General features: G+C 38.8%; 2 protein-coding genes across 2 annotated transcripts in view; one reads left to right on the forward strand and one right to left on the reverse strand.

Moving 5' to 3' along the window:
• The window catches only part of TDRD1 (tudor domain containing 1), a 43275-nt gene extending 34608 nt beyond the window's left edge, over positions 1 to 8667 (reverse strand). Inside the window, exon 1 of the mRNA XM_014546410.1 lies at positions 8548 to 8667. Within this exon, the coding sequence (XP_014401896.1) occupies positions 8548 to 8667 (120 nt within the window). The remainder of the gene's footprint in view (positions 1 to 8547) is intronic.
• CCDC186 (coiled-coil domain containing 186) overlaps positions 5228 to 24285 on the forward strand; it is a 41463-nt gene continuing 22405 nt past the window's right edge. Inside the window, exons 1-3 of the mRNA XM_014546354.1 lie at positions 5228 to 5310; positions 17105 to 17791; positions 23476 to 23602. Of these exons, the coding sequence (XP_014401840.1) occupies positions 17139 to 17791; positions 23476 to 23602 (780 nt within the window). The 5' untranslated portion in view covers positions 5228 to 5310; positions 17105 to 17138. The remainder of the gene's footprint in view (positions 5311 to 17104; positions 17792 to 23475; positions 23603 to 24285) is intronic.

Below are 24285 nucleotides of genomic sequence, written 5' to 3' on the forward strand. Positions count from 1 at the left end.
CAGTCTGCGCCCACGTGCCCCCCAACACGCTCCCGCCGCGGCCCGGAACCGGAAGCGGAAGTAGAAGCCGCGTTTGGGGCCTTGGTTGGGGCGTCTGTGCTCCAGGGGGTGCGAGAGCTGCGGCCTCAGAAAGTTCCTCTATAGCGACTGTTCTTGCTTTTTCTAGAAAGGCATCCTGGGAACACGGAGGGCAAATTTGGAGCTCGGAGACCCAGATCTTGTCTCCGCCGAAGTCACGTGGGGGACATTAACCACTTGAAGTTGTAAAAGATTTTTCACATTAACCCCTGCCTCTGCCCGGTCTTGGAAACTAAACACACGTGGTCACTTCCCCCCCTTACTGGGAGAAGGCATTATATGCTGGTGTTGCCCAAATAATTTTTTATAAATATATTTGTATTGATTTCAGAGAGGAAGGCAGAGGGAGAGGGAGGAAGAGAGAGATACAAACATCAATGATGAGAGAGAACCATTGATCGGCTGCCTCCTGCACGCTCCACACTGGGGATCCGGTTGGCAACCCTGACCTCCAGGTCCATAGGTCCAGGCTCAACCCCTGAGCCATGCCAGCTGGGCCCAAATAAATTATTTTTAAAACTTTAAAACTATGGATCTTTCAAACAAGTCCAGAAGAAAAACGGTACCCCCATGCTATCCATCACCAGTTTCAACGTTATAAATTCACAGTCAATTTTGTGGGTTTCTAACCGTCCCCACCCCCAACAGTCCTCCCAGTGTTTTGAAACAAATTTTTACTTCTTTCTTCTTTTGAATTTATTCAAATTTGGGAACAGTTTTACATTTACAAAATAAATTGAGAAGATAGCACAGAGTTACTGCAAAAGCCACACCAGGTTTCCCATATTACTATGGTTACTTAAATAGGATACATTGTTACAATTAAGAAACCAATATGGAACCGTTATTGCTAAAGTCCATAGTTTATGTAAATTTCCTTTGTTTTTACCTGTTGCCCTTTTTCTGAGCAGGGTCCCATTCAAGGATACCACATGACATTTAGTTGTCATGGCTACTTCACTTAGGCTCTTGCTTATGACAGTTATTCAGACTTTCTCTGTTTGGATGACATTGACAGCTTCCAGGATTACTGGCCAGACACTTTGTAGAATGCCTTATTGTTAGAATTTGTCTGGTGTATTTCTCATAAGACCGGTGTTACGGGCTATTGGAAGGAAGACTGCAGAGGTAACATGTCATTTGTATTGCGTCATATCAAGTGTGTGTCCTATGAATATGATTTATGACAATGATGTTTTCCACAAACACCTCACCAAGAGTTTGCCAGGTTTCTCTATTACACAGTTTCTCCTTTCCCCTCTTTTTCCATATTACACACTTTAGGAGGAAGTCAGTATGTGCAGTCTACAACTAAGGGAGAGGAGTTATATTTCCACTTCTCAAGGGCAGAGTACCTACAGAAATTAATTGGACATCTTTTGCACAGAGATTTGTCTCTTCTGTATTTATTAACATACTCAAATCACCTATCTCTCCATATGTTAGTATGACATTTACTTTGTACTTTGGGTTATAATCCAACACTACGCTATTTCCTTGTTTAATTTGTTCCAACTTTCACCCCTGGGAGCTCTTTCAGTTGGCTCTTTCTCTCTTTTGACATACTCCCATCAATGTGGGTTGTTTTATTTTATTTTATTTTTTTGAGCACTTTCTTACTTTCTGAGACAGAAAGTATATGAAACATATGTATGTCCTCATACATATGTATTTAAATATACTTAAAAGATTATGACTTTTATAAAACATCACCAAAATTTACCTCACCTTTAAAAATAATTTCTTAAATATCATACTTAAATGTTACTTAAAATTTTTAGATAGTCTCAAATTTTTAATAGTTGATATGTTAAAATCAGGCTCCAAACAAGATCCTATATTTGTGTTATGTATTTTAAAAAGCGATTTCTCTCTTAACCCTTTGATTTTCTTGCAAATTACCTCTATATTTATTATATGTAACTACAGTTTTTCTCACATTGGATTTTTTTGATTGCATCACCTCTGACAAGAATACTTCACAGGTTGTGTTGTGATCCTCTGTTGCAGCGATTTTCAACTTTTTCCATTTCATGCTACACATACCAATTACTAAAATTTGGCAGCATACCAAAAAAAATATTTTTGCTGATCTAACAGAAAAGTAGGTATAATTTTGATTCATTCACGCTGGATGGCTATTGTGTTGGCTGTTGTCATTTTTTTTTTTAATTTGACAATCTAAAGGAAAAGAGGTCAGTGCCGTGACTAAATAGTCAGGTATTGCATGTTTTAAAAATACTTGCAGCACACCCATTTAAAGATCACTGCTCTATTGCTTCACGTCAGAAGACACAATATCTAGTTGTTCTCTTTGGGGGATATTAAAAAAGGTCTAGACGGTCATCTCTGAATATAATTTCCCATGAAAAGTCACCTGGGCTCCAATTGGAGATCAAGGGCTGATTCTAAGTCTGGGACAGGAAATCTACAAGAAAGCCTAGATTGTGTTGGTTGCACCAGAAAACAAAAAAGAAAGCAAAGATAATAGGAGTTGAGTCAAAAAGACTCATGAGACTATTTAAAGGTGCTTTTGCATGTCAAAGATAGAACAATTTTAGCACTCAAAAGTAATAACAGCAATTGATTAAAACACATCTGGGTAGCTCAGTTTGTTAGAGCATCATCTGGATACACCAAGGTTTCAGTTTGGATCCTGGTCAGGGTAAATAGAAGGATCAAACAATGAGTGCATAAATAAGTGTGGAACAACAAATCTCTCTCTCTCGCTCATCAATCAATTAAAAAAAATGAGTATGCTGATTTTTTAAAGTCATTGGTCACTTTTGGAGGACCCCAAGGAATCTCATATTCTGAAAACAAAAGAATCCAGCATCCTACCTTCCCTGTTACAAACTGAGTCTTAATCAAATAGTTGATGTGAGAACGTTCTTCTTTATAGATTTTCAGGTAATAAATGCAGAAGATAGACTATCATCATTTTGCAAATCCTGATGAAATAATGGATCCAGGTGATGATCAGCAGTGAGTCTAGAATCACTAGAAGAAAAGCTGATAGGAAACTTCATAGTCTGGAGAATAGGAATGTGCATTGGATTGATCATTGTTCTTGGCCTTTTCAGTGTACAGATTTTTTTTTCATGACAAAAAAAAAGTGCCCCATGACTTCATAGGGATATTTCTAAATTCAAATTTAGAATTGTGGAGTTTTTATTTAATTTGATTTTATATTTGTATTTTGTTTCTCCAATACTGAAAATCTTGGTTTTTGGAAGACATAATTACTTACATGCTTTATACAAATACTAGAGGCCCAGTGCACGAATTTGTGCACGGGTGGGGTCCCTCAGCCTGGCTGGTGATCAAGGCCTATGGGGGGTGGGGGGCAGCCAGTAGAGGGGAGAGGCAGCAGGAGGTTGGCTGTGGGAGCGCACTGACCACCAGGGGGCAGCTCCTGCATTGAGTATCTGCCCCCTGGTGATCAGTGTGCGTCATAGCGACTGGTCGACCGGTTGTCCTGGTCATTTGGTCATAACGATCACTTAGGCTTTTATACATATAGATATATTTCAGAAATAAAAATGTGAATGTTACTACAATATGAATAGCATAAAATGATTAAAGTTTCTTCAGTTTTTTTCCCCTTGGACTAATATATCTCACTAGGAATATTTGGCCAATTTATTGTTTTAAAGTCAAATCATTTCTTTACTGTCACAGACACTGCAACTACAAAAGTGTTTTAATGCAGTATCTTCCTTTAAGTAGAGATAACATTTCCTGTTTAAAATGAAAAAGAGTTACACAATTTTTTTTCATTTTTTTTTCACCCCCCCCAGCCTTTAGTAACAAAGCTTAATAGAACAATAGCAACGTTTGATACTGCACTCAAGGGGTTCACCTCTTGGGCTAATCTATCTAAAAAAATAAGACGACCGTCACAAGGCAATTTTATTTACTTATAGCAAGTAAGGAGACAGGGGATTCACATCCAAAACTCTGCTTCCCCACAGGGAGGCTTAGCCGTTGCTTGTATACAGCATTTCGGCAACTACATATTGACTTCTTTGAAGTTAGCTACCTTCATCCATCCAATTGAGCTCCTATCAGCTCGTCCCACTGCCCAGACCTTGAGACCGTTGTCCTATCTTAACAGTTTTGCTTTACAAACACCTGCATTGACCACTGTCAGAATTAACTGTGTTCATTCATGAGTTGTCAGAAGCTCTAAACCACAATAACCTTACTTCACTGGACAGAAGAAGGCTTGCAAAATTTCCCACAGCCTGGAACTACTCACTTGACTTCTTTAGACCCAATTAGGCCACGGTATTCAATACTCCTACCTCCCATCCCACCCCCCACCAGCCCCAATACACGTTTTGTTGCTAATGATGGAGCAGCTCCTGCGTCTCCAAACCCACCGGACACTGAGGCCGGAGGAGGCACGCCCCGCGCTCCAGCAGCTCACGGTCGGGCGCTAGACACAAACGCACCAACAGTCTATTATCCAACAATGGCAGAAGGTGCCACGCTGCGGACCGGGACGCGGTGTGATGGACACCCCCAGATTGCCTTCCAGGGATGAATGGTGCGAAGGGCCGGTAGGCTACTCCTGCTGACTCCGCCCATGTCAGGTGCAAGGTTTGCGCATCTGAGCTGGGACGTCCTCATTTCGAAAGCTCTTTTATTGCTTTATTCCCCTGACTAATAGAGGAAGAGCCAAGGGATGAGGAGGTTTGTCTCCAATGAGCGCGTCCCACAGGAAGAAGTCACTCGCTTGGGTCCGCAGGGGCGTCAGAGGTAGGACAGGACTAGCTGCCGAGAAGCCGGCTTCGCCCGGGCGTGGGGGCCGGGAGAGCCGGGCTGGCTGCTCCGGGAGGGGATAAGTAATATATGCAATGGACTCAAACTGAACAAAGACTCCCAAATTTAAAATGATTCCATTAAATTATATTCTACTAGAGACCCAGTGCACAGATTCATGCACCGGTTGGGTCCCTTGGGGTGGCCTGTGGGGATTGGGCTGAAAACCGGCATCCAACATCCCCCGAGGGATGTAGTAGTGTGTGAAGCGGCAGGCAGCCAGGGAAAAGCCACTCCCGCTCATCCTGGCCCCGCTCATCCCGGTCAGCTGAGCATTTGCCCCCATCTTCCACTGCCGCCCCTCGCATCACCTGGTCTGCCACACCCAGCAATGGAGAAGTGGGTCCCTGGGCTGGAGCTACCGCAGCCTCGCTAGGGGTGCAGACTGGAGCTCGGAGAAGTGGGTGAATGCCCGAAGGGAGCCCTGGGCATACTGGAGAGTCACAGTAGCTGCGCAGAGAGGCCGCCCACTTTGTGCACCGTCCTGCAAGTCCTGGAGTGACTCTGGTCTGATAAGAGGAGGCGAGCGCTAGGGACAGAGTTCGTGGTCTCTTTTTCCCTCCCTCCATCCCTCACTGCCAGCTGCCCAGGCAGGACATGGCCTGAGGGGTTGATGGGGGTTGGGGGTAGTAGAATTTGGGCCAATGGCCCGGCCTCCCAACGCGAACTGCGGCTCAGCCCCACCTGCTTGCGATCTTTCATAGACTCAGTCGCCTGTTTCTCTCTTCGTCTGTCCAAGTTGACTGTGTGTGTGTGTGTGTGTGTGTGTGTGTGTGTTATGTTGACTGTTGTGGCTACTTTCTACCCTAAACACTGCCCCTATTGTGATTTTAACTAAGAGACGATTCTTTGGGATTGTGAATATGCGAGACCTGGTCTTTTGTTTTTATGTTGCCTTTCTTCCAAAGACATCAAGGCAGGTGCTGACCCTTGGCTGCTAAGGGTGCTGTTCCACACTTGTGTCTCTGCCAGTGGTTCTCAACCTTCTGGCCCTTTAAATACAGTTCCTCATGTTGTGACCCCAACCATAAAATTATTTTCGTTGCTACTTCATAACTGTAATGTTGCTACTGTTATGAATCGTAATGTCAATATCTGATATGCAGGATGGTCTCAGGCGACCCCTGTGAAAGGGTCCTTCGACAGCCAATGGGGTCGCGACCCACAGGTTGAGAACCGCTGGAACCTGTGACATGGGAAGGCACCTTCTACGGGTCCCGTAGTGCGATCCTGGGGAACCTTGCAGGTGTGGGGGTTGCTCAGCTGTTAACAGTTTACTAAGTACAGCAAATATTCATATCTTTATTTTGTTTAGAGGAAAGAGACCTGCCTTTGGAGTCAAAAGATTGGTATTAGAAACTACCTCTTTCTAATACCTGGGACCCGATGGCATATTTTTACTATTCTGTCGGATTCCCATTCTCACCTATGGGAATCCGACAGAATAGTAAAAATATGCCATCGGGTCCCAGGCATTTTGGTCGTTTTCTCGGTACCAGTGTCATGGTCCCTTGATGCCCAGCTTTTTTATTTCTTCCAAAGGGGTAGACTGGGAGTTTTTCTAAGGAAAAATGTGCAGTAAATCATTGGAACAGTGTTTCAAGAGGTGTGCTGGTTAGTCATTCAGAAAAAAAAAAAGATCTATTAAATGTTTAGGTATGCCAGTGGGTGTAGCCTTCCCAACTGCTAACGACACCTTGATATGTGCAGTGTTGATCTTGTGGGAAAGATTAAGGTTCTAAAGACGTTGATAGTGAAACTGAACTAGCTGCTTGTGTATCAAGTTTACTGCTCTCTCTGTACAGCTACTTTTCAATTCTTTATTCATCGTTACTCAAATAGAAAACGGATGATTGGCCTCGTTCTTTCCCCCCTGCCTTTATGGTCTTTTCATGTTATTTAAAATTCAGTCATGGTATTGAGTAATTCACAAATCTTGAAGATTTTAAAGAATTAAAACTCCTCTTTTACATTGTAACAGGCAAGCATGTATAATTACTGAGGAATCTACCTGGAAATGCCCTGCGTGTGTTTATATTGCTTTTATTCCCCAGAAATGCATGGATTGTGTTGAGATTGATTTTATTTTTAGGATCGTGTCTAATTCAGAATACCTGCATGTAAACTTGAAGGTTTCTTTAAGCAGTGTCATGGGCACGTCAGAGTCTTATTTATTGCTAACGCAAAAGGGGTGGTATAGCACAGTAACCACTCTATAACCTTTTATTCCTTTACCCATAAACTCAAGAGTTGCTTTCTGATGCGATACAATGACAGCACAGCTGATGATGATTGCTTAGTATATTTAATTTAAAAACATCTTACAGCTACATGCTGACATGGTGGAGGGAAGGTAGAACAGTGCAGCAGTATTTTCGTTCTTTAGGGAGAAATGATAGGACAAAGCAGCCTTATTTACAGACTTAGAAAAATCATCTTTGCCTTTGAAGAATGGCTAGTAATCTGCACTAATTCATGGAACAGTTACATGTTAAAGAATCCTTCATCTGGCCTGTGTTTCTCAGTGGTTAGAGTGTTGGCCTGCACACAGAAGGGTCACAGGTTTGATTCCTGGCAAGGTCAAGGGTGTGTACCTGAGTTGCAGGTTCAAGCCCCTGCTGGTCCAGGTTAGTGTGCAGTTGGGAGGCAACCAATCAATTGTGTCTCCCTCGCTCTCTTCCAGTCTCTCTAAAAATCAATGGAAGAAATATCCTCAGGTGAGGATTAACAAAACAAAAAAAGAATCCTTAAATTCTGTTATTTTTATTTGAATAAAGTTTAGATTTTTCTTTTATCTCTTACCTGTAGCTTTAAATAACTAAAATCGATTCTCACATTTTTCATAAATAAGACACAGCTTATAGTATTGTGAATGTTATACTTAATATTCATTTCAGGGCAACAGTGGGAACATAGATAATTGAAATTTACAAATAACACTCTAATCTTATCATTATTTCAAATTTGTCCTTTAAACTTTATCTCTCAGTTACTGAGATTTTAAATAGTTGGGCTAAGAAGTAAACAAAAGGAAAAATATTGGGGTGAAAGAGCAATAGATATGAAGAGGAAATCAAACCCAGAAAAGGAAAGTGTTGATTGGATTGTGAATGAATTTGTCTGACATTAAAAGACATGGACTGATAGTCTACTATAGGGATGATTATGTAGAAAGTGCTAATGAATAATTTGATAATTTTTGGTAAACTACATCATATCAAATTAACCAAGCCCAGGCCAAAGGTGGTTTCAAAATTTAAACAATCAGAACTCCATAATGTAAGGCACACTTATTACTTATCTTTTTTCTTTTTCTTTCTTTCTTTCTTTTTTTTTTTTTTTTTTTTTTTTTTAGGTTATTAGCCTTTCTTTTTGAAAAGAACTGTAGTTAATTTTTTTCCTCCTTTTAGTTTTCAGATTTTTGGGGAAAATAATTAGCGGAAAATACTTAATGTTTTCTTTGACTTATTAAAATTCAGATTGTGAGTTCTATACAAGCAGCTTCAAAGTAAGATTTTTATATTAATAACTTTCTGCTTTAAAAGTTACTATTAGAAATATATAAAATTGCATCGATCTAAGATGCCAAGCTGATAATATGACATATAACTTGATAATGTGATATATGATGTGTCCACTTACCTCTTTTTCCTGGAATCTTGATGGACCATAATTTCTTTCTCCAGGTGTTCTGTCGCGGGATTTGGTACTATGGTGTGAGGGATCCTGCTGCACCGATTGCCTTGAGTCTGTTTTTAACATCTATTTGTGATATAATGCATATATAAAAAAATGCACCCTGCCCTGAGTCTTGGGTGCAAAGGTTAACAAACCCCTACAGGGATAATTGACCTTGGCCTCATATGACATACATTTTAAACTGATGGACTAAAGCCAGCTTAAAAAATCTAGTGATTATATTCCATGTAAAGGAAATCCAATATAATAAAGTTAAATTTTACCCAAAAGCTTAATTACAGTGTGACTACTTACAAAATATTTCTTCCTTTTGATCATACTAATCTGGAATTCTTTGTAGTAGCCAGCTCTTTTAAAAGTAGAATTTGATTTTCATAAATTCACCTTCGGTGAACTTCAGTGTCAAATATTTTCATGTGAAGCAAGGTTTTTATGTTTCTTATACAAGTTCTTTTCTGTCCTATTATTTTATTCTATTTTTAAAAACTTTATCCAGGAAAGTGTTTGTATTTTAAAGTGAATACTATTAAAAATCATTTACTTAGGGGTTGGGATCAGATTATGTTGGGCTACAGATGTCTTTTGATATAATTTTTTGCTTCTGACTTTAATTGTGATATCAGAACCTTGTTAGAGTTGGTCAGAAAGATAAGTTATTCATTTGATTCTGCTGCTTTCAAAGTTTATTCGGGGACTATGTAAAAACCTTTTTAATGTACTTGTCTGTAAAAGGATGGTAAATCATTACATTGAAGAACAGAATCCTCTCACAGGATTTACTTGCTTATCTTAATGGACAGTATTTGAAAAATATATAGCTGATATTATTTGAGACTCAAATGGTATAGTTTGTAATTTAAAAATTTGTAGTTGTAAATAATATGCTGAACTGAGTCAGATTTTTCCGTTGGACTTAACCCATTGTGGACCAGTAGTTTTATTGCTAGCTTTACCCAGTGGCCAGATAAGTTTCTATTGAACGAATACAAAAAACGTTTACATAAATGTTAAAGGCAGGCTTTAAAATTAAATACCCATTGCATTTTGAAGTTAGTTATTACAGGTTCTTAAGCTAATATCTTTCTAAAGTATGATACTTTGTAAAACACTGTAATATGAAGCAAGAATTCTCGTGATCCATCCACAATGTGTTAAAAAAACACTCATGAAGCTAGATAGCATTGATAGATCTTCAAATTAAAATACTGTAAACACCCAAGAGTAAGAAATTTAACATAGCGCTTCTATATATTGCTCCACTATATCAGAATGTAATCTCCATAAGAGATTTTTATTTATTGCTATGCTCCTAAAATATAGAACAGTCCCTGCACATAATACACGCTGAATTCATATTTGTGAGTGAATTACCTTCTAGTTTGGAACGTATTTCTGACGATACTTTTGTATGAGGCCTTTTACCAAAATCTGTGGATTGGATTCATTTGTATTTGCAATTTATTGAATAAGCTTACGTTTTTTGTTGTTTATGCTGCTAATTTACCGGGAAAACAAACTGTTAAAGACAGTGTTTTCATTTATATGGCTCTTGTATGGGAATAATTTTGTAGAAATGTGAGTTCCTTCATGAAGAAATAAAATCCAAGGTGGATAATGGTTGGCTTGAGGCAAATAAAAAATGTTTCTTGACCAGTTGCCTACAGCTGATGAGCTCCAGTAAGAGCGAAACCAGTTCTCACTTCACTGAAACAATTTAGAAGTGTGAATTGGTCCTGTAGTACTGTGTCAGAAACAAACAGCTCTGGGGAAAAAGGTGCTGAATTAAGAGGATTTTATGACTGTGCTAAGTTGTAAATACTACAGTATTTTCCTCTAATGAGCTATAGTTGCTAAAAGTCAGATAACTGTTACTTTTTACATCAAAAAGCAAAAGATATTGTAACTTTAATTGTAATCACTATATCTAAATGAGTGTTAATTTAATTTATACAAGCACTTATTAAACCAATCTTGTAAACAAGTGTCTAGTTTTACATCCTCCCTCTTTAATCTACTTCTAGATTATTCCATCCTCAGTAGCTTTGATGGCAATATTTCCTCCCCCAACTCCCGAAGAAACTTGGACAGCAAACAAATTGGTCTACATCAGCACTACCAACTGGCGGCCCACAAGAGGACTCAGCTGTTTTTTTCCCCCTGGTTAATCATGGACATAATCAGCCTCATTGTGGTCCCACTCCCCTCACCATTCTTGTATAGTTATTTAAACCTTGGTGATAGCGTTGTTACATATATACACATGGATCTTCATTGATCCCTCCTTTTCCTTTTGCCTCCATTTAAGCATCAGGAAACTAAGTTTGAAAGCTAAGTGGTTATCAGATGCCATGTTATATGAAGACTTTTTCAAAGATCATGGGCATATTACTGAGCAACACTATAGAAAGTACTTGTCTTTTGAGGTTAAACTAAGCAGTCTGTAATTTACAGGATGATGGTAAAACAGTCTAAGCTGAGAAAATCATAAAATCAGGGACTTTTGTTTGTTTGTTTACCTAGATAAATATCCAGCAGAATGAGACAAATTTTTGTTGTTCTGTGCTGTCTTGCACATTACAAGTCTCCTTACAATCTGGTTCCCATCCACTAAATGCTGTTCAGTTCCCCAGATTATTGTGTAAACCCAGGGGGTCCCACTCTCATTGAGAACAATGGAATAGCATTTGTAGGAATGAGTGTAAATGCAGTAGAGAATACATTTGTTAGATTTATTTACCTACTTATTACTGTTGTTTGAGATTTAAGAAGTTTGATTCAGTTCAGAGGGAGGTTCCTCCTTGCAAGTGCAGGAATGTCACAAGGAAGGCTGTGACTCTGCTTGATGAGTATAAATGCAGTATGTTTTCATTTTCCTGAGAGAGAATTTTGTACTTGTGATGAGGGAAAATTTGGAGGAAGATGTGGCATTAGAATCTGTTCTTTAAATATAATTAGGCTCTCGAGAGAAGAAAGGAAAGGGCATTCTGGATGGGAGCAGCCATGGGAAGGTTAGTGTGCAGTTGGAATTGTGAGTAGACCAGTCAGGGACTAGGCTTTTAGGAATGTGTTGAGAGATAAGATGGGAAAAGTCGTACAACTGGTTTACTGGAGGAATCACAAGTCTGAAATATGAACATGAAATGCTTTTGTGTGTTTCTTTCCTCAAGGGGTCTCCAATCATACTGTGTAAAATGCCCCCATCTCCCTTCACTTCCCTCTGAAGTGCTGTTCCTTAATAATATGTTGTTTTGATGTCATAACTTTTCTACAACTTTTGGTTACTAGAGAAAACTCATTCCAGAAATCAAGCCAGGTTTCAATAATTTTTAAAAAATCACATCTTCTTCCTAAAGAAAGGTTCCCAGCGGCTTGAAGAGGAGGTGTAATCTGGCTCTAAAATATGTTCCCTTTCCTTTCTCTAACTAGCCCTTTTGGAGTAGAGAGAAGACCAGTCAGTGGGGGCAGAGTTTTCATTACCCAAACCTTTAAAGAGGGAAGAGATAGCCCTGACCTTACTCTAATTCATCTGGTTGCATTTGATGGTGGGCTCTGTGGAGGTGATGTGTGTGGGTATTTTTAGGGGTGATGTTGTAGCTTCTTGATCCCTTCTGCCATTGAGGACTCAATTCATAGGGCCCTTCTGTGCCCCCCCCCTTTTTTTTTTTGCAGAACCAGTATTACAAACTTCCACCCCTTCTCTGGATTGAGTGACACTTGTCCTAGTGTTGTCTCAAATCACTTGCCCTTTAATCAACCTTGCTTCTCCATTTGGAGTTGCAGGAAGGAAAACAGGAGGGACGAATGGAATGAGATTGAGAAACCAACAATTCAAGTGTTCCTTATGTGAAGTGGTCAGGCCTAGATTGGGTTGCATGTGGAAACAGTGACAGTAGAAAGGAGGGTATAATTGTAGGAGACATGAAATTGGTAAAAGAGTAAGAAGGCAAAGGAAAAGAAGGAGTCATGACTAAGAAGAATGATACTATTGACAAAAATGATTAAGTGGGGGTACTCAGTCATTAGAGCTATTCATTGGACTTTAGCCATTTTGAGTATGAGGTTATGGTGGAACATTCAGTGGAATTGCCTATATTCAGGTGGAGGTTTCAATATAGATACAGAGATAGAGTGAAAATGAAGGTATAGATAATTTGTTGTCTGTAACTTAAGAACAGGACTGAAAATAATGTGGGCATCAACTATGAGTTGTTGGCTCAAGGCATGGAAGTGGGTGAATTGTGGGAGGGAAAATAAAGTTGAGGACTGAAACCCTGGAGAATATGAAAGCTGGATGAGGGGATAAGAGCCAATATTTGCTTAGTGCGTTATTGTTTTTTTGACAAAGCATGACAGTAAAAATTCATGAAGTGCTCAAATGAGCAAGTTTCTTCTCACTTGCTCTATCTGTTCTGGAGAGTTTCAATGTCTTTAGGGACTTACTGTCTTTTAAATAGATTCTTCATCTGCTGTCCATTACATTTTGGTCAGCTCTGAGTTCTACTTCAGTTGATACAACATGGACTAGTTATGTTGCTCAGAACCACTTCCTTCCTTAGCTTTTAGATTGATTTCTAAAAAGTTCAAATTCAGCAGCAACACATTTACAAGTTAAAGTGAGTTACTTTGGGGAAGGTAATGCCCCTGTTTGAGAATGATTTTACTTTGTCCTAGATTTTAAAATACAGCATACTCATGAGGTCTTATCAACTTACTGCACTTATTTGTATTGTCTAAACCAAGCTTTAATACTAGTGTGGGCTATGTCTTAGTTATAACATATATGCAGCAAGATAATGGTAATTTCTATCTGACTATTTGGAAATACGTTTTAATTCAGAGTATTAAGACGAATGTCAATATTAGTTGATACCCCAAAGGACAGTCTATACTCAAAGGCAGGGTATTTGACAAACAAGCTGGTCTTCTCTTCCTTTCCTAGAATTATTCTTCCTGTTTTCTGCATTCCTAGAATAATGTTCCTCAAATGTCACTTCTGTGTCTTAATTCAACAAATATTTGAGAACCTACTGTATGCTAAAGCTCTATAAATTAATCAAGTATGTCCAAGTCGATCATGATTTATTGTCCTTAACAAAATTCACTCCTGTATATCATTCTGATGAGCATTGTACCTAGCTATCTTCTCTTACGCTTTTTCACCATCCTCTGACCACCACCTCCATCATAGACCAAAATGAACATGCACCTTTCTGTTACTCAATAATTGAATTTTTCTTTTTTGTTTTTTATAAGTTCACCTTCCATCTGGAGTTATTTCTTTCCTAGTTGCTGTCAAAACTATGACTTGCCCACATTTTACCCAACTTTATCTGACTCCAGTAATTCATCTACCATGTATATGCTTTGTTGATATCTGACAAAATCATCAAGATTGAAGTTGACTTATTTTCCGGAAATAGCTAGAATAGTGACCCTCATATAACAACAACAACAACAACAACAACAACAACAACAACAACAAAAGGATTCTAACAATATTGAGTTAGTTTTGTAAATATTGCTTTTATGAGCTAGGCAGTCCCTCCACTCGAGTTACAGTGAATATTGTTTCTTCTCTTTCTTTTTCTTATTAAAGCTGGGCAAAGTGAAACAGGGAAGGGCTTAGGACAGAAGAAACAGCAGGAGTGAGCCTCGGCGGGGCTGCTTTGGCTCACTGAGAAATAAAAGTCACTTGGTTTTCCTTCTAAGTGGAAGAAGTGAGCCAAAGTACCCTGCCTAGGCTTATTTCTTTATCACCTCCCTGGAAAGTCAGAGAAAAGGGGGCCTTGGAGACAGGCAGGATCCGGGGCTTAGGCTGGGATGAGCTGCCTCTGCCCATTACTCTCCTGGTTGCAAGTCTCATGGGGTCCCTAGAATTTAGGAGATGCACACCTGTTGAGCAAGAGGAGGGAGAAGGGAAAGGCGTGGGTGTGCTCTCGGGAGGGAGAGCCAAATATGGTTTATTCTTGATGAACATGTTTGGAATTCACCATGGTACTTCCTGGATCCCAGCCTGGATGAAAAATGAATCCCTGCCAGGGATCCTTACCATAATTTTTTCAACTCAGCTCTAGGTGTTTGGGCTATAGTAACTGTTTTGTTATTGTTTAGTTTTCCTGCTAAATAAGATTTTGTCATTGTTCATGTGTCTTGTTTTATTATCTTGGTTTGTAATTTCTCTTCTGATGTTGTCATTGCTATCTTATTTTCCTAATATTTTCCTACAGATTATTGAGGTACTCATTTTCCTCTTGTGGAGCTGAAGGAATTTTAGACCATCTTTGGCATTAATCTCCCAGTTACTAGTCTTAGTCCATATCCAGCATCTTATGGGGGTGACTGAAGAGTGCCAAACTGCATCTGAAGTGGAGTTGTATGACTGAATAAAGAGTATGAAACTTTGTACTATCCTGTTGGTTGTGGCACACGTGGATTGGCTGTCCTAGTCTTTCTTTTTTTCTCTCTCAAGGAATGGCTTTTAAAAGAGTTTTTAGTGGTAAAATTTGTGGTCTTAGTTATTCCACATCATGGAATATGTGCAAATATATAGGGCGTCTTGGTTTTTAAAAACTTTGGTTTTTTAAACTCATTTCAAACGGGCCAGATGCGGCCTGCGGGCCGTAGTTTGCCCACGGCTGGTCTAAACCAAGCTTTAATACTAGTGTGGGCTATGTCTTAGTTATAACATATATGCAGCAAGATAATGGTAATTTCTATCTGACTATTTGGAAATACGTTTTAATTCAGAGTATTAAGACGAATGTCAATATTAGTTGATACCCCAAAGGACAGTCTATACTCAAAGGCAGGGTATTTGACAAACAAGCTGGTCTTCTCTTCCTTTCCTAGAATTATTCTTCCTGTTTTCTGCATTCCTAGAATAATGTTCCTCAAATGTCACTTCTGTGTCTTAATTCAACAAATATTTGAGAACCTACTGTATGCTAAAGCTCTATAAATTAATCAAGTATGTCCAAGTCGATCATGATTTATTGTCCTTAACAAAATTCACTCCTGTATATCATTCTGATGAGCATTGTACCTAGTTATCTTCTCTTACGCTTTTTCACCATCCTCTGACCACCACCTCCATCATAGACCAAAATGAACATGCACCTTTCTGTTACTCAATAATTGAATTTTTCTTTTTTGTTTTTTATAAGTTCACCTTCCATCTGGAGTTATTTCTTTCCTAGTTGCTGTCAAAACTATGACTTGCCCACATTTTACCCAACTTTATCTGACTCCAGTAATTCATCTACCATGTATATGCTTTGTTGATATCTGACAAAATCATCAAGATTGAAGTTGACTTATTTTCCGGAAATAGCTAGAATAGTGACCCTCATATAACAACAACAACAACAACAACAAAAGGATTCTAACAATATTGAGTTAGTTTTGTAAATATTGCTTTTATGAGCTAGGCAGTCCCTCCACTCGAGTTACAGTGAATATTGTTTCTTCTCTTTCTTTTTCTTATTAAAGCTGGGCAAAGTGAAACAGGGAAGGGCTTAGGACAGAAGAAACAGCAGGAGTGAGCCTCGGCGGGGCTGCTTTGGCTCACTGAGAAATAAAAGTCACTTGGTTTTCCTTCTAAGTGGAAGAAGTGAGCCAAAGTACCCTGCCTAGGCTTATTTCTTTATCACCTCCCTGGAAAGTCAGAGAAAAGGGGGCCTTGGAGACAGGCAGGATCCGGGGCTTAGGCTGGGATGAGCTGCCTCTGCCCATTACTCTCCTGGTTGCAAGTCTCATGGGGTCCCTAGAATTTAGGAGATGCACACCTGTTGAGCAAGAGGAGGGAGAAGGGAAAGGCGTGGGTGTGCTCTCGGGAGGGAGAGCCAAATATGGTTTATTCTTGATGAACATGTTTGGAATTCACCATGGTACTTCCTGGATCCCAGCCTGGATGAAAAATGAATCCCTGCCAGGGATCCTTACCATAATTTTTTCAACTCAGCTCTAGGTGTTTGGGCTATAGTAACTGTTTTGTTATTGTTTAGTTTTCCTGCTAAATAAGATTTTGTCATTGTTCATGTGTCTTGTTTTATTATCTTGGTTTGTAATTTCTCTTCTGATGTTGTCATTGCTATCTTATTTTCCTAATATTTTCCTACAGATTATTGAGGTACTCATTTTCCTCTTGTGGAGCTGAAGGAATTTTAGACCATCTTTGGCATTAATCTCCCAGTTACTAGTCTTAGTCCATATCCAGCATCTTATGGGGGTGACTGAAGAGTGCCAAACTGCATCTGAAGTGGAGTTGTATGACTGAATAAAGAGTATGAAACTTTGTACTATCCTGTTGGTTGTGGCACACGTGGATTGGCTGTCCTAGTCTTTCTTTTTTTCTCTCTCAAGGAATGGCTTTTAAAAGAGTTTTTAGTGGTAAAATTTGTGGTCTTAGTTATTCCACATCATGGAATATGTGCAAATATATAGGGCGTCTTGGTTTTTAAAAACTTTGGTTTTTTAAACTTTGATGTTTTGGCTTTCTTAGATGTAAAAAGAAGATCAGGAACAGATTTGAAGAAATGCAGAGTGAGTTGGTGCCAGTCAGCATGTCAGAGACAGAGCACACAGCCTCCGTTTCCTCTGATAAAAATATTGGGAAAACATCTGAACTAAAGGAAGACTCAAGCAACTCGTTTTCTGGTGATGAAAGCAGGAGCATAGAAAATGAGTCCCAACTATTGTCATTAAACTTTGATAAAACTTCATGTCAGCCTAATGAAAGCAGTAATCAAATTGAAGCACAGGAGAACTGTATGCCAGATCATGGTGGAGGTGAAGATTCTAAAACAGACTTATGCTCAGAAAATTCTGAACAAGTAGCTAATTTTCCTGGTGGAGATTTTACAAAGCAAGTTTCGAAAACAAATGAAACCGAACAGACAGTAAGTCAAATATTGGCAGAATTAAGGTCCTCCACCTTTACAGAAGCAGCTAGTCAAAAGACGTACTCAGAAAGTCCCTATGATACAGACTGCACCAAGAAACTTATTTCAAAGATAAAGAATGTTTCAACATCAGAGGATTTGTTAGAAGAAATAGAATCTGAGCTCTTATCTACGGATTTTGCAGAACACCGAGTACCAAATGGAATGAATAAGGGAGAACATGCATTAATTATGTCTGAAAAGTGTGTGCAAGATAAGTATTTGCAGCAGGAACACACCATAAAGAAGTAAGTTTTTTATTTTTTTCAGGTTATTTTTTTCCACAGGAATTAAAGATGGCATTCTTTAAAGGAAGGTATCATCTTGTCTATTTTTAATTCCACAATAGAACCACACACATTGTAGTTGATCCACAAATATGTATTTACTGAATAATTAAGCAAATGTTGGTTAGTTATTCAATTTGTCTATTTTTTTAGAATGTGGTATTTTATTTGTATTATTTTAGAAATAATAGTTATGCATCAGTGTTTTTATATGGGGTAGTCAAAAATGTTTATAGTTGTAAAATAAATAACACAGTAATTAATAATAATATAAGAATAGACTGTTTTGCATATTTACAACTGTAAACGTACTTTTTGCCCACCTCTATCCTATATAATAAAAGCCTAATATGCTAAGTGTCTGTTCATCAGGTCAGCCGTTTAACCAATCAAAGCATAATATGCTAATGATATGCTAAGGCCACTCAACTGCTCTCTATGACGTGCACTGACCACCAGGGGGCAGACGCTCTGACCAGTAGGTTAGCTTGCTGCTGGGGTCTGGCTGATTGGACTGAGTGAGATGGGTGGGACATACCTTGGAGCCCTCTCGTGGTCCCTCCCTGGCTGGGCAACCTCCTATGTCCCTCTGTGGCCCCGATCATGCACTGGTGGGGTCCCTCGGCCTGGCCTGCACCTTCTCGCAATCTGGGACCCCTTGGGGGATGTCAGAGAGACGGTTTTGGCCCGATCCCGCAGGCCAGGCCAAGGGACACCACTGGTGCATGAATTCGTGCAATGGGCCCCTAGTACTATAGATCTGTCAGATATTAGCATATATAAACAGATATGTATAAAGTCAGTATTTTGAATATGATTAAAATTTCTGTTTTACATGTCTTAATATGTAAGTCTAAAGCAGTGGTTTTCAACCTGTGGGTCACGACCCCTTTGGCGGTCGAAGGACCCTTTCACAGGGGTTGCCTAAGACCATCCTGCATATCAAATATTTACAATTCGATTCATAACAGTAGCAACATTACAGTTAGGAAGTAGCAAGGAAAATAATTTTATGGTTGGGGTCACAACATGAGGAACTGTATTTAAAGGGCCAGAAGGTTGAGAACAACTGGTCTAAAGGAATATTTTATTAAAAGGTGTAAGTGTATTAAAGATCTAGAAATATTTATAAAGACAACTAAAATTTTTCAGGTTTGAAAGAATGTAAAGCATAATGTCAAAACGAAGAGTAGTTCAAAATGAAATGAGAAGTCATAAAATTAAAAATTTTCTTAAAATCTTCATTGTAAATTTATTGGTTTAAAAAGACTAAAATGTAGAGAACAGAAGAATTGGTTGATTATCATTCAGTAAATAAGAACATGGTTATTTTTAGACTTCTTGTATTTGTGGAGTTAATTTATATTTTAACAAGTTTTAATTTCACTTTATCTTTTTCTAATAGTATTATATCACCCTGTATTTTTATTCTAGATTTACATATGTAAATGGTGCTTATGGTTAGGTACTCTTTTATAACCTTTCAGAAAATAAAATAAAACACGCTAGCCTTCAGTGAAATACAGACTGATTCTCTTTAAAAAATGATACAGGAATGGGAGGTGTGTGTAGAGAAAGGGGAGGAGGAAGTTTACATACCAGAGGAGGATGACAGAAGAAAATAGAGCATAATTCAAATATTGCAGGATATGTAATTGCCCTTTATCATAACTTGCTGGATTCCAGTCTTTACTGTTTCAGATTATCTTGCTCAGTGGATCAGTCTTCCCCAAACCAGCTTACCCTTCATTGGTTTATTCATTGACCTTTAATCTCCTTGCATCCAGACCCCTTCTTTTTTTTCTTTTGTCTGTTAATCCTCACCAAAGAATATTTTTCCCATTGCTTTTTCAGAGTGGAAAGGAAGGAGGGAGGGGGAAGAGGAGAGGAGAGAGAAACATCATGTGAGGGAAACACTTTGACTGGTTGCCTCTCCACTAGGGGTCAGGGAGTGAACCTGCAACCCAGACAGGTGCTCTTCGATCCTTCAATGCTAGGGCTGACACTCCAACTACTGGGCAACACTGGCCAAGGCTTTTTTTCTATTTTTTCATTTTTATTTTCAATTGTGATAAAATAGACAACATAAAATTTACTATCTTTTTTTTTTAAAATATATTTTATTGATTTTTTACAGAGAGGAAGGGAGAGAGAGATAGAGAGTTAGAAACATCGATGAGAGAGAAACATCGACCAGCTGCCTCCTGCACATCTCCCACTGGGGATGTGCCCGCAACCCAGGTACATGCCCTTGACCGGAATCGAACCTGGGACCTTTCAGTCCGCAGGCCGACGCTCTATCCACTGAGCCAAACCGGTTTCGGCAAAATTTACTATCTTAAACATTTTTATAAGTGTACAGTTGGCTAGTGTTAATTATATTCACACTAGAGGCCCTGTGCACAAATTCGTGCATGGGTGAGGTCCCTCGGTGTGGCCTGCGGGGATTGGGCCGAAACCAAGCAGTCCATTGCTGCCTGCCGCTCCTGCTCATCCTGGCCCCGCAGGAGCTGCGGCGGGCTCGCGCTCAGTCAGTCCTGATCAGGAGAGGCTCTTGCCACCACAGCGGCACTCGCCAGCCATAAGCCCTGTGTCTGGTGCCTGTCCTGAGGGGGGCGGGGCAGGACACAATTGGCCCTCCAGGTGGGTGGTGGGCCCGGGATCCGGATCTGTCCGCTGATGTTTGCGCCGGTTGTTGGGAGCCACCTGGCAGACACTTTTAGTATATCATTTCTTCCTTGCAGTGCATCTAGCTTTTTCTTCTTGCAAATCTGAAACTCTATATGAATTAAACAACTTTTTATTCCCCCCTGCTTCCAGTCCTTAGCAACCACCATTCTATAGTAGACCCTTGAATAGCACTAGTTTGAACTGTGTGGGTCCATTTTTACATGGATTTTTAAAAAATATGTATAGTACTGTGAATGTATTTTCCTATGATTTTCTTAACATTGTCTTTTCGCTAACTTTATTGTAAGCATACAGTATATAATACATATGACACAAAATATCTGTTAATTGACTGCTTATTGTCAGTAAGGCTTCTGGTCGACAGTAGGCTATTAGTAGTTAAGTTTTAGGGGGAATCAAAAGTTATACATGGATTTTCAACTGCCCTAGGGCCTGTGCCCCAAGCCCCCTGTTTTTCAAAGATCAACTGTACTTTGTTTCTAAGAGTTTGACTACTCTTGATGTTTCATATAAATGAAATCATATATAGTAATTTGCCATTAGTGACCAGCTTATTTCACTTAGAACCTGTCTTCAGGGTTTATCCATACTGTAGCATGTGTCAGAATTTTCTTCCTTTTTAAGGCTGAATATTTCTTTGTATGTATATACCACATTTTGTTTATCCATTCATCTATCAGTGGACATTTGGGATTGCTTCCAGCTTTTGGCTATTGTGAATAATGCTGCTATGAATATGAGTGCACAAATCTGTTTTGAGACTCCAAGGCCTTTTTAATACTACCCCAAAACTAATTGCTGCTAGTCCCACTCATATTCTTCCTGGAATGCTGCTATTTTGAATAAACTATATGACTTTGTACTTGAAACCATCAGTGTTGTTGCCATTCCTGCTTTTTAGGGTAACTTCCTCATTTCCCTGCTATCTCTACTTATTTGTTTAGACCTTCCCTTTGAGATTATCCCTGATGCCTCTTGCACTTTCCTTAGATCTGGACTCTTAATCACTTTCATGCCTCTCTTGTAAATTATAAGATGAACATTTAATAATAATAGCAGGAAACACTTAACATGCTGTTAATCATGCCTGGCACTTTACATATTTTAACTCATAGAATCCTTACAGCAACCCTGTTTGGTATGAACTGTTATATTTTCCAGATGAAGTGACTGAAGCACAAATAGATTAAGCATTTGTTCAAGGTCACATGCTAGTAAATAGCAAAGTTAAAATCTGAGCCTAGTCTGATTTCAGAGGCTTTTTAATGTGGTATCTAAAATGAATTAGTTACAGGTTATTAATTTTCTATATTCCTAATTTTCTAGTTAAATTTAATTCCTCTCTTTTAGTCTCTCCTGTCTGGACAGTGGCAGCATGGTAGACGGGTAAGCACAGTTCTGGTCAGAGCCCCAGAGTTGGAAGATGCCCACTGCCATTTGCAAGCCCTTTTTCCAGCCAAATCAGCCTCTGAGTCAAAGATTATCCTTCTGTATGAGAGGGGTGATACTTACCTGATGAGATTGTTTTGTGTATAGTAAGGCATTATAAAAGTGGCAGATACTGTCATTTTAAATCTTGGTTAATCTTTTGTTACACAATGTTTTTAACTCAATTAAATGCTTCATGACTCAGGTTAGTTCTAAAACTGCCTTTCAGTTCCTTTGTCTTAAATTTTCATGAATGTTACATTTTTCTCTTTTCCAAATATTTGCATGATTTTCTTCCTCACTGTAGTCCTGTGGTCCTTAGAAAGGCCTACCCTGACCACCTTATCTAAAAATCACAGCTCAAGTTACTGTCTGTCCTAGAGCCTTCCTTCCTTTAGCTTTGTTAATAGGACTTAATCACTACCAGGGATTTTATTATACATCTATTTGTTGTTTATTTTAATATTCTCCCTTAGAATGTAAGCTCCCTGTGGGCAGGGATGGTTTGCTGATGGACTTTTAAAATGCAGAATAATATAGGTACATAGTAGGTACCCCAATAAGCATTTGTTGAGTGAAATGAGAGATCTTCAAAGTAGATGTAAAGACCTGGGCTAAAGAATTATAGCTGGGTTCAAGTCTCAGTTCAACCACTTATTAGCTGTATGAACTGGAACACATTCTAGGCTTCAGGTTTTTTTAAAAATTCATTAAAAAGATAATTATTATTTCATAAACTTTAATTTCATAAACTTGAGTATTAAATGAAATGCAATTAAAGCAAAACTTAGTAAGTAGTAATTGTGCAATAAATTTTAAGTAATAGCTGTTGCTATTAATAATCCTAAAATATCAGCTGTTAACCTTCTTAGATATCTGACCTTATTGCAGGTAATTTTTAAGGTTTTATTTATACTTTTCTAGGGGATTCAAAATTAAACGTCTGCTTAAGCTTTTGTTATTTTACATCGACTACTCTTCTATAACTATTAAAATAGCATTAAAGTATTTTTAAAATCTAAAGCAAGATTTCTCAACCTCAGCACTGTTGATATTTGGGGGTAGGTCATTCTTTGTTTGTAAGATGTTTAGTGTCCCAGGCCTCCACTCACAAGAATCCAGTAGCAATCGCCATCCCTGTTGTGGCAACCAAAAATGTCTCCAGACAAATACATGGAGGGGCAAAATTACCCCTCTTTGAGGATTGCTGATCTGAATGGATTCAAGTGCTGAAGGGATGAAGTTCATAACTGTGATGCCCAAAGACATAAGCTTAAAAGAGTGTAGTGTGTTTTTTTCTGATTATATTCACTTGATTTGGAATATACAGATTTCTAGAAAAATGTTAATAGTCTGATTGGCCAGAGAATTTTTTTTTCCCAAAGTGTAATGTGTTATTACAAAAGGATTTCTTAGGAATGTTGCTTTATTAGTCATAAGTATCTACACCCTAATCTGCATACAGATTATATTCCATATCTCCTTTTTAAATTATGTCTTACTTATACTGTCCTTTTTATATTTAGGTTAATTAAAGAAAATAAGAAGCATCAGGAGCTCATTTTAGATATATGTTCAGAAAAAGACAATTTAAGAGAAGAACTAAAAAAAAGAACAGAAACAGAGAAGCAGCATATGAACACAATTAAACAGGTAAAAAGACAAATCTTTAAAGACTACATTTCAATCCTATATAATAAAAGGCTAATATGCAAATCGAACAGCAGAACGACCGGTTGCTATGATGCACACTAACAACCAGGGGGCAGACGCTCAATGCAGGAGCTGCCCCCTGGTGGTCAGTGTGCTCCCACAGGGGGAGCACCGCTCAGCCTGAAGCCAGCAGTGCTGATGATGTCTGACTAATGATGGCCTAAGCTGTCAGTCGGACATCATCCGAGTGCTCCTGGACTGTGAGAGGGCACAAGCTGGACTGAGGGAACCCCCAAGTGCACAAATTTCATGCACCAGGCCTCTAATTTATAAAATAAGTACATTCCTGGAAATTTGTGTATAAATAAAAGTTTTGTCTTTTAAGTTAGAGGGTTGCTTGGTATGTAAAGCATTCTCTTATGAAATGGGAATCAATATTTTTATGTGATTTGTGATTGTATTCTATATTGGTAGAAATCTGAGAGGACGATTTGATTTGGCAGATAGACTGTTTTTACCAATTAAAGGAAAAACAATATATAAGAATTTATATATGGCATTAGAATATTTTTAAGCTTATAGTTTAATATTAACTATACTGTGAACTTTGGCTCTCCTACTTCAGATTTTATCGGGCTAGCTGGCTTCCCCAGCCTTATCCTTCCTCACCTCCCCTCTACATC

This window comes from Myotis brandtii, unplaced genomic scaffold, assembly GCF_000412655.1.
Source record: "Myotis brandtii unplaced genomic scaffold, ASM41265v1 scaffold441, whole genome shotgun sequence".
NCBI lineage: Eukaryota > Metazoa > Chordata > Mammalia > Chiroptera > Vespertilionidae > Myotis > Myotis brandtii.